This window comes from Nannospalax galili, unplaced genomic scaffold, assembly GCF_000622305.1.
Source record: "Nannospalax galili isolate Female #2095 unplaced genomic scaffold, S.galili_v1.0 scaffold489, whole genome shotgun sequence".
NCBI classification, from domain to species: Eukaryota; Metazoa; Chordata; class Mammalia; order Rodentia; family Spalacidae; genus Nannospalax; species Nannospalax galili.
This window is the reverse complement of record NW_008360302.1, coordinates 1,866,150-1,881,474: the sequence shown is the minus strand read 5'-3', so window position 1 is coordinate 1,881,474 and position 15,325 is coordinate 1,866,150. Positions and strand designations below refer to the sequence as shown.

Sequence of the window (15,325 nt, the reverse complement as noted above, 5' to 3'; positions counted from 1 at the left end):
TCAGGCTCATCCCTGGGAACTTCTCTCAACTCTGGCTTGGAACTACTTTTAAAAATCTCTTCAGCTTGGGCAATCGCTGCCACCACTGGTTCATGTTCATCTCTCTTATCTATTAATTCTTTTATTAAATTCCAATAAGAAAAGAGAGTAACAGGAACCTTTTCAGGTCCAAATACTGTATAAAAATCCTGTAATGCATCTCCCATTCTTCTCCATCTTTTTATATCTATGGCCCCTTCTTGGGGAAACCAGGGACAAATGTCCTTTACAAAATCAAAGAAATGAAATAAATCCTCAGTTTTAACCTTACTCCTCTTGCCTGTAGAGCTTCTCTTAACTGTATCACATAAATCTGATGCTGACTTAATTCTTGCCCCATGATTGAACGACCAACTTACCTTCGGCTCCATCGCGGCAGGCTCCCATGGCGTCTCCGAATTATTTGAGTGGGTGCGCACCCCTTTTTCCTCCGTCATGTCCCTCATGTTGTCCCCAGTATCCAGGCCCCACGTTGGGCGCCACTCTGCAGGAGGCCACCCCACAATGAGACTCAGTTCTGACCTGTGGAAACTGCCACGAAGTACCTGGATTGGGGAGTGGGGATGTGGATGAGGCAAGCGATAAGAGAAATGGAGACAAGACAGGTTTCTGATCAAGTCTCGTTTATTGAAGCACAAGCATGAGTTTAAACAGAGAATGAGAACAAGGGAGCAAGGAATGAGTAATCACATCAGTCAGAACACAGGGGTCCTGATGTACACTAAGGGAGGAATCTATTGATTAACCAAGAGCAGAGCTATTCACCTAAACTAGAGCAAGGCCATGGGCTACTGGCCCCGGCTGTGAGCCAAGGTTGTGGGCCAAGGTTGTGAGCCCCGACTGCGAGCCAAGGCCATGGGCCCTGGCTGTCTGCCAAGGTTTTAGGCCAAGGCTACGGGCAGAATGGAAAGTTGCCAGCTTAGGTCTGTCAGCAGTTTTGAGAGGTGGCTGAGACTCAGTCTACCAACATGCTGAGCCTCAGGCTCCCAGGCTCCCAACAGTTTTACTGATACAGGATTTTTTTTTTAGCTGACAGTTTTGTGCCATTGTTGTTCTTCCTTTGAGGCTTTGCATGTTATCCTGCTGCCTGGTTTCCATTGTTTGACTAAAAAGTCACCTATTTATCTTACAGCTTCCTTGTAAGCTTTCTCCTCCCTTTGGCTGTTAGCTTGTCTGCTGTCCTGTGTTTGTGAATCTCTGTATTTGTTTGGGATTTGTTGAGGTTTTGGATTTGGAAATTACTGCTTTTTAGTAAACTTGGGAAGCTTTTCGGCCATAATCTTTCTATCTTTCTTCTCTCTCTCTCTCTCTCTCTCTCTCTCTCTCTCTCTCTCTCCCTCTGTTTTGAGACAGGATCTCCTTGTACCCCCAGTTGGCCTAGGAGTCACTATGTAGACCAGGCTGGCATTGAATTCACAGAGATCCACCTGCCTTGGCCTCCTAAGTGCTGGGGTTAAAGGCATGTGCTACCATGCCGACTTCAGCCGTAATTTATGTATCATAGCCAGTACACTCAGGCTGGGAAAAGATGTATTGGGGAACAATCAACTAATAACATAAGTAACAAAAGAGAAAATTAAAGACTGGTTAAGAATTTGGGAATAGGGGCTCATTGGCTAAAAGATTTGTTTATTTGTATGTTTGCGTGTGTGTGTCTGCTTGAGACCACACCTGTGCTGGTCTCTGGAGGGCCTGGGAGCACAGGAGTTACAGGGGGTTGTGAGCTCACTTATATGGGTGTTGGGAACCAATTCTGATTTCCTTTAAGAGCCGTTAGCACACTTAACCACTAAACCATCTCTCCAGCCTCCAGAAACATATTTTTTAAAATATTTTATTTATTGTCTTTATGTGTATGAGTGTATTGCCTCCATGTGTGCAAGTGCCAGTCTTGCAGGTGTTCTGATCTCTGGCCTTGCTGGCTCTACAGACTGCTCTATTTGTTTGCAAGTTATGTGACCAGCTTGTAGTTTACAATGAATCCTTGTCTTTACTTCCTGTGAAGAACTACCTCTTGTCACAGCTACCAAGGGGTAGCTGCAGTTTTCCTTGGTTACCTAATATTTATTTCCTGTTCTGTTAGGTGGTCTGGAGTGGTCTCCTTCCTAGGATAGGGGGAGGCTTTTTAGAAGCCATTTTTACCCACAACTAAGAATATGTTTCTGGGGGCTGGAGAGATGACTAAGTGGTTAAGAGCACTTGCTGCTTTTGCAGAGGATTTGATTTGGTTCCCAGCACCCACATAGTGGCTTACAACTTCTGTAACTCTGATTCTAGGTGATCTGATGCCCTCTTCTGGCGTCCACGAGTATTCCATGCACATGGTACACTTTCATAGAGGCAAAACATTCATACATACAAACTAAAATTTAAAAAATGTTTTTTTTTAAGGCTGGGCATGGTGGCACACGCCTTTAATCCCAGCACTCAGGAGGCAGAGGCAGGCAGATCTCTGTGAGTTCAAGGCCAGCCTGGTCTACATAGTGAGTTCCAAGACAGCTGGGGCTACAGGGAGACCCTGTGTCATAAAGACCAAAAAAAAAAAAAAGTTTTTTAAAAATTTATTTTTCATTGTCTATGAAATTCATTTTTCGAATTCACAAGACAAAAGACTTGGACCCGCTGACTCAGTAGAGGCTTTGGTGAATGCATGAGTCTGGCACCCTAGTCCCTAAATTAAGGCCACCTAAGATGGTGGTCTCAAGGACCCCATTTTCCTCCATCTCACTATTCAAAGTTGGAACTCAATACTTAAATAATAAGGCATCGAGGAGCCCAACACATAGACTAATTAAAGGTTTTCGAATGAGGTAGGGGTAATGGAATGAGGTTCTCTATATCTCTCTTCTGATAGTTTCAAAATACCCTACAGATATTTTAAAAACAAAAATCTGGGTTAGGGATATAGTTTGGTTGGTGGAATGCTTGGCTAGCATGCTTGAAGCCCCGAGTTTGGTCACTAATACTGCATGAACTGTGGTGGCACATGTTTCTAATTTCAGCACTGGGGAGGTGGAAGCAGGCGGATCAGAAGTTCATGGACATTTTTGGCTATTTAGCAAGAATGACTGGTCTGGGATACTGAGACCCTGTCTCAAATGAAAAAATAAATAAGCTTAAGTTAAAGTTTAAAATTCCATCGCATTCCTTTTTTTCCCCTTATGGTTTGTAAATACATGTATATAGCTGTCTACACTCCTCTGTGTATTACCTAAGAGAACAGATCTGCAAATCTTGGGGTGACTGCACCAAAATCAACTTCAGATTTTAGGCAAGTGCTCCAGGGTACCCCTGAATAGAAAATCAAAATAGGAGCTGGGCGTGGTGGCGAATGAATCCCAGCACTCTGGGAGGCTAGCCTGGTCTACATGGCGAGTGCCAGGCCAACCAGGGCCCATGGTCACGCTGATAATGAACTCCGATTCTGAGTCCCCAGTGTTTTCCTCTCAAAGCACCACAGCCTTAAACTTTCAGGTTTAGCGGTTGAAAGAAAGATTCATTCCAAACAAAGACTTAAAAAAGCCGACACAAACACAATCATGAACAAAGGCAGCAGGAAAAACGTTATTGGCTGAAAAACATGCACGAAAATCAAACCAAAAAACGTTTTCACTTTGGGGACAGGAGCTCCAGTCGGCACGCGCCCCGGCCACCACCTTATGGTGACCTGGAAGGAGATGGGCACCCACCGCCTGATCCAGGAGACTGGGCCGACGCCATCGAGCGCAGACCTCCCGGTAGCCTAGAGCGGCGGAGCGGGAGGAGCGGTGGCGCACTTCCGGCCTGGCGTCACTGTGCTCGCGCTGCTGGGCTCGGAGCGGGCCTGCGCCTCCCTCGGCTCCGCGGGCCTCGGGGAGAGGGTGAGTGGGGCTGGGCGCCCGAGGGGGGCGGCGCGCTTCCTCGGGACTCACCGGGCCGCCGGGCCAGACGCGGAGGTCCCGGGAGCGCCCGTCCGCGAGAACGCGCCCGGTCTCCGCAGGGTGTCGCGAGCCGGCCTCCCCACGCGGCCGCGGCCGCCCACCCCGCCTTTCCCTGGCGGTCTCGGTACCCTGGGCTCGCTGGTGGCTGGGGGCCTGGGTGAACGCCCCGGTCCACTCTCAGACCCACACGTTTTTTTAATTTCAAAAGTTTAGGACGGCGATGTCACTTGTCTACACCTCAGGCCTGACACTGCCTGCCTGAAAGTGCCAGGTCCCGACTAGGCAGCCCTTAGTCTCTAGGGAAGCCGCCCAGATGTGAGGGCGGCCCCGTGGCCACCAGAGATTGTGATCTGCGGGCAGGCCCGAAGTGACTAGTGACAGCACTGCCATCAGGACTGAAATGTACACTTCCTCCAACGTGGATCACAGCTGTTTTTTGTCAAGAAGACAGGGACCTAATCTGGTTTGCTCACTTTTGATTCCTATACGTAGAGCGGTGCGTAGCAGAAACCGAGCACCTTTGCTTAAATTATTTCTGATTACTTCCGGACCTAGTGGGAGGGTTTATTTTGTTTGAAAACTTTTTATTATGGAAATTTTCAAACATATGAAATATGAATATATTGAACCCCCAACTCAGGGAGAACCTTGTTTCATCTATTAACCCTCTTTCACACGGTGTTATTTTAAAACATACCTGAAATGTACCATTCCATCTGCTAAATACTTGTATGTTTATAAAGCATGGTAACTTTTTGAACATAAAGTCATCGTCAGTCTAGTTAACATTTCATTTTTACCATCTGTTATTCAGTCAGTGTTTACCTTTCCCCAGTTGTCCCTTCCCTTACCAGTTTATCCAAATCAGGATCCAGACAAGCTACACACATTACAGATAGGTAATATATCTTGTCTCTTTGTCTCTTAATCCCCCACCCCTTTTTTTTCCTTATAATTTACGTGTTGGAAAACCATATACCCTACATGTCTTTTCCTATAGCCTGCGCATTGCTTTTTCTGTCTCTGGGGAATTCTTTAATAAACTGGCATTTTAGTTCTATTGGCTTTTTCAGTTCTACTTTTTGACACAGAAACCTCATGGAGGCTTACTTTGTATTTCATATGAGTTCTCAGGAGTTAGATAAGATCTTGTCTCCATGGACCTTTTATGTACAGATTTGCTCCTCAATGTAACCAAATAATTGACTAAGGAATTATAGAAGAATGTCAGCTAATAACTGCAGAAGGATAGATGCCTCACATTGTGGCAGCCCCTAATTAAATAATGAATCTCGACAGTCATCTTGAATAGGTGTTAGCCTCAGAGAAAGAGAGCACCAGACAATGTCTCGGTCCTGATGGAAGCACCTCATACTGCTTACCAAGTAGTTTTGGGACAGTGGGGATGGAGTTAGGATATAGATGAGTCAAGGTTGCCCATGAGTTGGTAACTTGAAGTTTTTTGGAAATACTATGTGGCAGTGTATTGTACTGACATTTCTAGTTCTGTATGTGTTTGAACTTTCTCTTTTTCTTTGTTTTTGTTTCAAGACAAGGTCTCTGTGGCTCAGGCTGGCCTCAAACTCAATCCTCCTGCCTTAGCCTTCCCTGGAACTAGGATTTTAGGTGTTCACAATCAAACTCATTTGGAAAGTTTTCTTTCTTTTTTTTTTTTTTTTGTCTTTTTGAGACAGGGTAGCCCCTGTAGCCCCAGCTGGCCTGGATTTGCTATGGAGACCAGACTGGCCTCGAACTCCCAGAAGTCTGCCTGCCTCTGCCTCCCGAGTGCTGGGATTAAAGGTGTGCACCACCATGCCCAGCTGGAAAGTTTTCTTTTATGTGTAGTGTGTGTGCATGTGCATACTTGTGTGTGGACACCAGAGGTCAATGTTGTATGTCTTCCAAGATTACTTTTCATCTTATTTTTTGGAGCAAGATTTCATCCTCAGGCTGGCTGGCCAGGGAGCTCCAGGGATCTGCCTATCTCTGCCTTCCCAGCAGTAGGGTTACAAACATACCCTGCCCCTCCCAGCTTTTTATGAAGGTCCTTTTCTGGCTGAGACATTTCTCCAGTGTCTGATTTTTTTTTTTCTTCTTTTTTTTTTTTTTTTTTTTTTTGGTCTTTTTCAGACACGGTCTTCTTGTAGCCCTAGCTGGCCTGGAACTTACTGTGTAGACCAGGCTGGCTTTGAACTCATATAGATCCACCTCCTTCTGCCTCCCGAGTGCTGGGATGAAATTTTTCTTAATGAAACTTTTTTTTTTTTTATTTGGTCTTTTTGAGACAGGGTCTCCCTGTAGCTCCAGCTGTCCTGGAACTCACTATATTGTAGACCAGGCTGGCCTTGAACTCACAGAGATTCACCTGCCTCTGCCTCCCAAGTGCTGGGATTAAAGGCATGCACCACCACACCTGGCATGAAACATTTTTTTAATGTTGACTAATGAGTTCAGGTTATGAGCCTTGGGTTACAGTTTTCCATTCATCTTTCACTAAGTAGTTCTTTTGTTTGTTTGTTGGGCTGGTTTGAGAGTATTTTATGTAGTCCAGTCTGGCCTTAAATTTGGTATATAGCTGAAACTGGATGTTCTTGAATTCCTAGATCTTCTTATCTCCTTCCCAAGTGCTGGTATTACAGGTGTGGGCCACCAAGCAGGCTTCACTAAATGGCTCATTATATATATAGACACACACACATAATTAGGACATTCCACTCCCTTCAGTAAATAGTTTATTTTTAAAAATTTTTTTAAAAATGTGTATGTCTGTACATGCACCCACAGAGGCCAGAAGCTGGAGTTACATACAGGCAGTTGTGAGCCACCTGTCATGGGATCCTGGGAAACAAACTCAGGTTCTCTAGAAAACTACTACACTCTGTTAACCATTGAGTCATCTTTCTAATCCCACCAAATTGTTCTTAAATCTGACTCAGCGTTAGAATTACAAGGGAAGAATCCTTCCCCCTTTAAAAAATGCTAAACATGTGCCTCACAGAATTTCATATTTAATTGCTCTGGGATAGGACCTAATCATTGATGTCTTAAAGCTCTCCACGTGATTCTGATATGTTCCCATTGTTCCCTGCCACTGGTCTAGATCCATCATTTGTTAGGGATTGCAAAGTGATTATGTGAAGTAGGGTGGAAATGCTAAAGTGGAATTAGGAAATACTATCTGAGAGAGAAAATGGCCAGCCCCCAAGCCCTGGCCTGCTCTGGAGGAGACATACATATCTGAGATCTGATGACTTGGACTCCCAGCTAAATTTAGATATGCATATTTTTAGGCTTTTATTTCATCTTTTTCTATAAATTGTGGCACGGCTGTGGGCAAGGCAGAGACAGATTAAGAATTTTTCTTTCCTCAGTTCTGGCCAGAACTTTAAAGAAATCATTCCCTTCCATCAGTTTCTGGCTCCCAGTTTTTCAGTGGAGTGGTGAGCAACGTGAGCCCCAGATTCCAGTACCAATTATGTTCTGTTATTCCCTCTGCATTTTACCAGCTTCTGAGTTGGCTTTCTACCGCCTGTTTACTCTCACCTCCTGAAAACTGCAGTGCAATAAGGAAGGCTTTGCAAGTTCAGTTGCTTAATTGTCAAAAGAAAGTTTGGAGGCCAAATGTGGAGTAACATGGAAGGGGTGCTGGCAGAAACCTTAAGGCTTGTTGCTCTGTATGTGAGGGATATGTAAAATGGAAAGGAAAATTAAATGATGTGTAGTTTAAAAAAAAGCATGTTTGGCCTTTTGATACATTTTTTAAAATCATTACTATTAAATATAAAACAAAAATAAGCCATTGTTTGTTGCAACTGAAAACTATCCAAAAATTTAAGTTAGCAGACATTCTCCTATCTCCCAGTCATTCCTGTCATCCACATCACCAGGATTAACAATGTGTTGTGTACCCTTCTACACCATATTTTGCTTGTATAAGGGTTTGGGACAATTAGAAAAAAATGATATTTATACTGTAGCCACCTGTAACTTTTCCCATTGTCATCCTTCTAGGATAGTAGAAGTTCCAGACCGTGTTGTTATTAGCTACAAATAAAATTAATAGAATAAATAATAAGAAGAATGTACAAAACTACTTAGTCATTTCCCTGTTAATGTAAATTGCTTCTATATTTTAACACACCTAAAAGCACCATGGTAAGCATTATTGTGCATCATTTTTCATTTCTGTAGGATAGGTTCCAGAAAATGGGATTGCTTGGGTTTGTTATTGGTAGTATCATTATTGGTAACATTTATTGCCAAATTATTCTCCTAAGACATAAGAGCAGGTGATCCTCCACCATCAGTAACTTATGAGCATACCCGATTCCCCATTCCTCATCATCCTGAGTAGGTCTGGCTAACTCTGCTTGATTAGTATTTGCCAGCTGATATGGGAAATCGGGTCTCTTTGTTCTTTAATTCCACTAGGAATTTCAGCACTTTGTACACTTACCAGTCGTTTGAATTTATGCTATGATTTTGTATATATCCTCTGCTTATTTTACTTTTGCATCAGTATATTTTATTTAAATGTAAACTCTAAGTTAAAAAAAGGTTTATTTTTGTTTATTATTGTGTGTGTGTGTGCATGTGCACAGGCAGGGGCATATGTGGAAGTCAGAGGACAACTCATGGTAGTTGATTTTCTCCTTCCACCATGTAGGTTCCAGGGATCAAACTCAGGTCCTTAAGTTTGGCACCAAGCTCCCGGATAAGCTGAGACATTTCTCCAGCTCTGCATAAACTTTCTAAGGGCCTTTAATCCCTTAAAAACAACCTGGGTCCCCTGCAAGAGCACCCAGTGCTCTTAACTGCTGAGCCATCTGGAAAGACTACTGACATACTATTAATGACATTTCTTATTTTGTGTGCTGTACATTATGTGTGCAACTGACTCCTGTATAATGACATTTCTCTCTGTGACTGTGGTACTGGGGATCAAATCAAGGGCCATGTACATGCCAGGCAAGTACTCTACCCACAAGTCATGTTCCCAACTCCATGTAAATGACATTTTTGTCTTTATTGAATCATACAGAATGGTTTCACTTCCTTTAAAAGGTGCTCCACCTGTTATACTTCTCTCGTTTCCCCTATGTCACTGGCAAGCACTCATAATCTTTTTACCATCTATATAGTTTGCCTTTTTGAGAATGTGATATAGTTGGAGTTCAACTGCAGTATTTTATTTGTAGTACTAAGGATCAAATCCAGGGCCTTATGCATGCTGGGCAAGAGCTGCAGCATGGAGCTAGTTCTTTAACCCCTCAACTATAGTTTATAAAATTATTATTATATATATGGGGCTGGAGACATGGCTCAGCAGTTAAGAGCACTGACTGCTCTTGCAGAGGACCTGGATTCAATTCCCAGCATCCACATGGCAGCTACGAACTGTCCTTAACTCCAGTTCCAGGGGAATCCAAAGCCCTTTCCTGACCTCCGCAGCATTGCATGGCATGAGTGCATTCACATACATGCAGGCAGACAATACACTCGTACACATAAAATAAAAATAATAAATAAAATAAGGTTATTATATTTATTTGTTTATGGTAGGTCATAGAGGTCAGAAGACAACTTTCGGGAGTTGTCTCTCCACCATGTGGGTCCTGAGGATCAAACTTGGGTTGTCAGGCTTAGCAGCAAGTGCCTTTATCACCTAAGTCAAAAAAAACACGTTTTTTTGTTATTGGATTTTGTGTGTCTGTGTGTGTGTCTATGTACATGTCATGTCTATGTGTTTATGTGCATCTGTGTGTGTGTGTGTCTGTGTGGCTATGTGAGCAGTTACATGAAGTTTGGCAACTTGTCATTTTAGCCAGTTAAATTTTATAACCAGGACTGGGGATATGGCTCAGTGGTAAGTACTTGCCTGGCATATGCGAGACCTTGGGTTTCATTCCCAGCACTATTTTAAATAAATAAAGCATTATAACCAGAGAATAAATAGGAATTGATGGTATAGCTTCATGGTAGAGCACATGTTCAGCAAATAAGAGGACTTGAGTTCAATCCCTAGCACCAAAAATCAGCCAGTCAAATATAGTAAATCTCAAAGGAACATGTTTTCGTGCAGTCATGTAAAATAATCTCCAGGTGGTCTTTCTGTTGCAGGGTGGAAGATGTCTATGGATGTGACATTTCTTGGGACAGGTGCAGCATATCCATCCCCGACCCGGGGTGCCTCTGCTGTGGTTCTTCGGTGTGAGGGTGAATGCTGGCTCTTTGACTGTGGGGAGGGAACTCAGACACAGCTTATGAAAAGCCAACTTAAAGCAGGTTAGTGTGCATCTTCTGTCTGCTTCATCTTCTTGGCTCTCCTGGAACGTGTTGTTCAGAAATAGTCCTGGCAGTTGCATCTCACTTCAGAGCTAGAGCTCTGACAAGACTTGGAAGACCATCAGCATCCAGCCATGCCTGATGAACTCCTTGTACATCTTTATTGCTTTTCATTCATCCTGTAAGTGTTGAGAGCAAGGATTTATGAAAGTTTGGGCATGCAGGATAGGGAGAGATACAACAGAGTAGTGGATAGACCTGCCCTAACATGGGAGTGGTGGCCATACTTCTCTCCACCAGGAGATAGCTGTAATGAGAGAATGCAAGGGGAAGTAGATGTTCAGGGGGGGAAGATGCACTGTTTCCCCTGGGGATTATCACCATAGCCATCTCAAACAAGTTGACCTGGGAGTTGTTGAGGGAGGAAAAAGAATTCCCTGAAGAAATTGGAATTCCAGCCAGAAGGAATAGAGTAGCTAAGGTCAGCACCTGGAGATGGAAGAGTCCAGTGGTGAAAAGTGTCTGTCTAGACTCAGGCAGATCTGGGTTTCAGGCCCAGCTGTGTCTCAGGCTTGTGACCTTGATAGATCAGCAGACAAACTTTGCTTTCCTCATCTCAAAACCAGGCATACAGGGGCTGGAGAGACGGCTCAGTGGTTAAGAGCACTCGACCTACAGAGGACCTGGGTTTGATTCCCAGCACCCACATTGCAGCTAACAACTGTCCATAATTCCAGTTCCAGGAGAATCTGATACCCTCTGCCCTCTTCTGACCTCTGGGGGCATTGCACAACGTGGGTGCACCTACATGTAGGCAATACACTCATACACATTTAAAAAAAAAAAAAAAAAGACGGATACAAACTCTGCCTAGGAGAGATGTTATAAGCCAGATGTGGTGGTGGTGGCGGCACTTGCCTGTAATACCAGAGCACTGGACACAGAGGCAGGATTGTGAGTTGGAAGCCAGCCTGGGCTACACATAAAAAAAGAATTGTTGGAGAATTATATATGATAATTCCTTCTCTGTGTGGCTGCCTCCTCGTCATTTAAGTCTTTATCAGGTTTTCATTATTTAAATCTTTTTTTTTTTTTTTTTGGCCTTTTTGAGACAGGATCTCCCTGTAGCCCCAGCTGACCTGGAACTCGCTATGTAGACCAGGCTGGCCTCAAACTCACAGAGATCCGCCTGCCTCTGCCTCCCGAGTGCTGGGATTAAAGGCGTGCACCACCACCCCCGGCTTAAATCCTTTTTTAAGGCTATTTCCTCAGAGGGTTTTCTAAGCCTTCTGGGTTAAGTATCCCCTCCCTCACCCCAGTCATTTTATTATTGTTTTATCCTGTTTCTATTGACTTCTTTTTGTCTTCAGTATCTGGAATTATGCTGTTTAAGTAGTTTATTTCTGTACTCTATATCACTGTATTGTAAGATGTTCAGTGATCACTTATGTACCTGGTAGACACCTAGTATCTGCTCATCATGAATCGATAAGACATTTAGAGCCTCCTACTTTTTAGGTCTTGATAAATAGAAGTCTCATAGCTCATCACAAAGTGTTGCACTTGATGTCAGGGACGGAGGGAGGGAGGGCGGGAGGGAGGAGAGAAAGAAGAGAGGAAGGAAAACAGGTTGCTGTTTAGGCTAGTGGCAGCATGCCAGTTATCCTAGCACTTGGGGTAGAAAGAGGGTTAAAAGAGCAAAGTTATCCTCCAGGTTTGAAGCAAGCTTGGGCTATAGGAGACCTGTCTCAAACAAACAATGTAAAATTATATATGCTTATTGAGGAAGTTCAAATAAGCAAAACTAGAAAGTATAAATAAGAAAAGCCCAAGTCTCCTCAACTAGGTACATGTTCTTTTATTTCTTTCTCTTTGTTTTATTTTGGAGGCAGGGACCCATGTAGTCCAGGCTGGCCTTGAACTTGTTATACTGCCAGTTACCTTGAATATCTGATCCTCTTGCCTCTTTTTCTCGAGTTCTGGGATTACAGGCATGTACCACCACCTCTAGTTCTGTGGTGCTGGGGATTGAATGCAGGGATTCGTGCATCCTAGGCAAACACTTTAAATGAGCTACCTCCCCAAGCCACATAAGGTACATTTTCTATACATATAGAGATGGTAGTTATACAGAAGTATTTGTAGATACCTGTGTGTAATTTTGTATAAATGGAATCATACTGTACTGGACATTAGTTGCTATGTTTTCAATGAACAGTGTATACATATCATGCCCTTCCCCATGGCAGTAGGTTTAACTGGATCATCATGTTCACAGGATGCTTAGTATTCTGCTCCTCTGTGGGCAGTATTTCTCCATCACTTCCTTCTTTTCAAGGGAAAAGAAACCAGTGTGATTTTTCACTCTTCTTCATCTGATCTCTTCCACATATCTTTGATAACTGTGGTTGCTATTCCTTGTCTCTCTAAATCAAGTTTCTTGACAAATGAAACTTTGGCCTCTTTGAAGCCATGATAACTGTGGGATTCATTTGCCTCCCTTGCTTTAGTTCCCAGGCTGTTTTGGTATGCAGCTTTGGCTTTGTTTTGCTGTAGATAGGGAGAAGGCCCAGCAAGTCTGTTGTTGGATTTTTTAAAAATTATTTATTTAATAACCACATACTTAGAAGAAGCATTTCATTGCAACAGCATGGACATATTCAATAACAATTTTCTGAGCTAGGGTACATCTCTTTCAAAATTGGCTATACATTTTTAGGTTTACAGATGAATTATTACGCTTATACAATCTTTTACTCATTATAAAGTCTATAAGACATAAAATTAAATGAATAAAATTAAATGAGGTTTTAACCTTTAAAAAAGATCTCGATTTATTAAAATACAGAGTTTCATACAGAAAACTTCATTTTTAATGCAACTGATATTAAGATGTTTGCACATGCATTTCTAATATCTGTATATCTGATTATTACTAGTCACAGTCGGTTACTTTCTGAGCTCCTTGGCATCTGAACATGGATATAAAATCTACAGGTAGATTTCAATGGTAATGTTTTTTACATCTACTAATTATTAAGGAGCAAATTTTTATGCTTTGAAGAATTACTTTTTAATCATTATTTTTTTATATTTTAATAACTACATGATTAGAAGAAGCATTTCACTACAGCTTTACCATATTCAGTAACACACTCCAGAGCAAGAGTACATCTCTTTCACAAGTGGGTGCAAGTTTCTAGGTTCACAGTTGAATTAATAGTTATACAATATTGAACACAGTATAAGCCCTGTAAGACATAAAATTGAATGAGTTTTTAACCTTTAAAAAAGATCTCCATTTCATTTTAGAATATATTTTTCCTTGCAGAAAGACTCATTGGTTTTGCTAACACTGAGATGTTGGCCCATGCATCTCTAATCTGTATGTATCTGATTATTACTAGTCATAATCGGTTGCACTTGGATCCTTGTCACCTGTGTATGTCTATTAATTCATCGGTTTTCAATGGTAATGTTTATCACCTCTACTAATTAGCATGATGTAAGCTTCCATGCTTCCTCCTCAAATATAATACATTTTTTAAAATTTGTTCATTTTGTGTGTGTGTGTGTGTGTGTGTATCACACACAACATCCCAAACCATCTTATTCAACTATACACCTACTTCCCAGATGGCACCCTCCCATAGCCTCCCTCCACCAACGAGAGCCCTTATATTCTGATATCCCTGCTACTGTCTGCTGTGTTGTGGGCACCACCAGCCCTTCCCCACCACTTGCCCTTCTGGTGAATCTAGTCAGCCTATCTAGAGGTCTTTGTTTTAGGAGGATCAGCTGTTCCTCATCTACCAGCAATCAGTTGTCAATATTCCTTTAGATAAGGTTGGGGTCTGCTGTTCATTTTCCCAGTTCTATGTTGGGTTATTGTCTGCCTGAGTTTGATTAGACTTGTGTGTGCTGACACCATCGCCACAGTAAGGTGGTTCCTTACTATTGTAAGGAACAGGAGAGGACAGAAAATGAGAAGGGGAGAGAAGGGGAGGGAGGGGAGGGAGGGGAGGGGAGGAGATTTGCTTTCCATTTTGAGACACACTGTCATAGCCTAATTCCATTTCTTCAAGTCACCCCTTTGGCCCAGAAGATGTCCTGGCTTCACATGACTTGAAGAAATGGAATTAGGATATGATAGTGTGTCTTAACATGGGACACGAATCTTCTCCCCTCCCCTTCCCTCCCCTCCTCTTTCCTCCCTTCCTATCACTTTCTCTCCTCTCCTGTTCCTTACTTTTCTGTCCTTTATTGACTGGTGTCCTTTGGCTATAGCATGACTGAGTCTCTCCCCGCACCCCCACATGTGTGTATGTAATAAATAGACAGATGCTAATATTGGCCTTTCCATGTGATTTAATTCAATGAGTTTTAAACATCATACCACACTGGGAATTCTTTTTTTCTCTGACCAAATTAGTATAGGCCTCAAAGTATGTCTGTTAAACATCTAAGAAGGTTAGTTCCAGCAGTCTGGTACTTTCAATTACTGTGTGTCATGTAGATAAATCTTGGGCAAAGACCAATTGTTCTCAGATAAACCTTACCTCGACATATATTTCTTGATCTGCTATGTATAATTTGTCAGTAGGTTGTAGGAGTAATATGGTTCCCTCTGGTTTCCAAAGCTAGTTGGGCATTATTTATCTCTCACATTGTCTCACCCCTCCACCATGGTTTTCCCACTTAAGGTGCCCCCATTTCCCCCCTTTCTCCCTTACTAATACCCTTATCCTATGCTCCTACCTCTCTTGAGCCCCTTCTTTCCCCTTATCCCCTAGGTTCCTTGTATACCCTTCCCTCCCCCCTCCCTTAAACTAACCCAATTTTTATCCATATCTCCCTTATTAACGCCTGTTTCTTACTGTTATTCTCTTTCAGGTTCTTTCTTTTCCTGGGCGTGGTGGTGCATGCCTTTAATCCTAGCACTTTAGAGGGAGAGGCACGCGGGTCTCTGTGAGTTCAAGGCCAGCCTGGTCTACATAATGAGTTCTAGGACAGTTGGGGCTACAGGGAGACCCTGTCTCAAAAAGACCAAAAACAAAACAAAACAAAACAAAAAAAACCCC

The 15,325-nt window shown here is 42.7% G+C and overlaps 1 protein-coding gene across 3 annotated transcripts in view; it reads left to right on the top strand.

Moving 5' to 3' along the window:
- Positions 1-3,827: 3,827 nt before the first annotated feature.
- Elac1 (elaC ribonuclease Z 1) overlaps positions 3,828-15,325 on the top strand; it is a 24,488-nt gene continuing 12,990 nt past the window's right edge. Inside the window, exons 1-2 of one of the 3 annotated variants that reach the window (XM_008824250.3) lie at positions 3,828-3,899; positions 10,080-10,244. In XM_008824250.3, the coding sequence (XP_008822472.1) occupies positions 10,088-10,244 (157 nt within the window). In that variant the 5' untranslated portion in view covers positions 3,828-3,899; positions 10,080-10,087. Of the gene's footprint in view, positions 3,900-4,749; positions 4,859-10,079; positions 10,245-10,278; positions 10,426-15,325 lie in introns of those variants that run through there. The other 2 variants (XM_029559218.1, XM_008824251.3) reach the window with 2 other exon arrangements.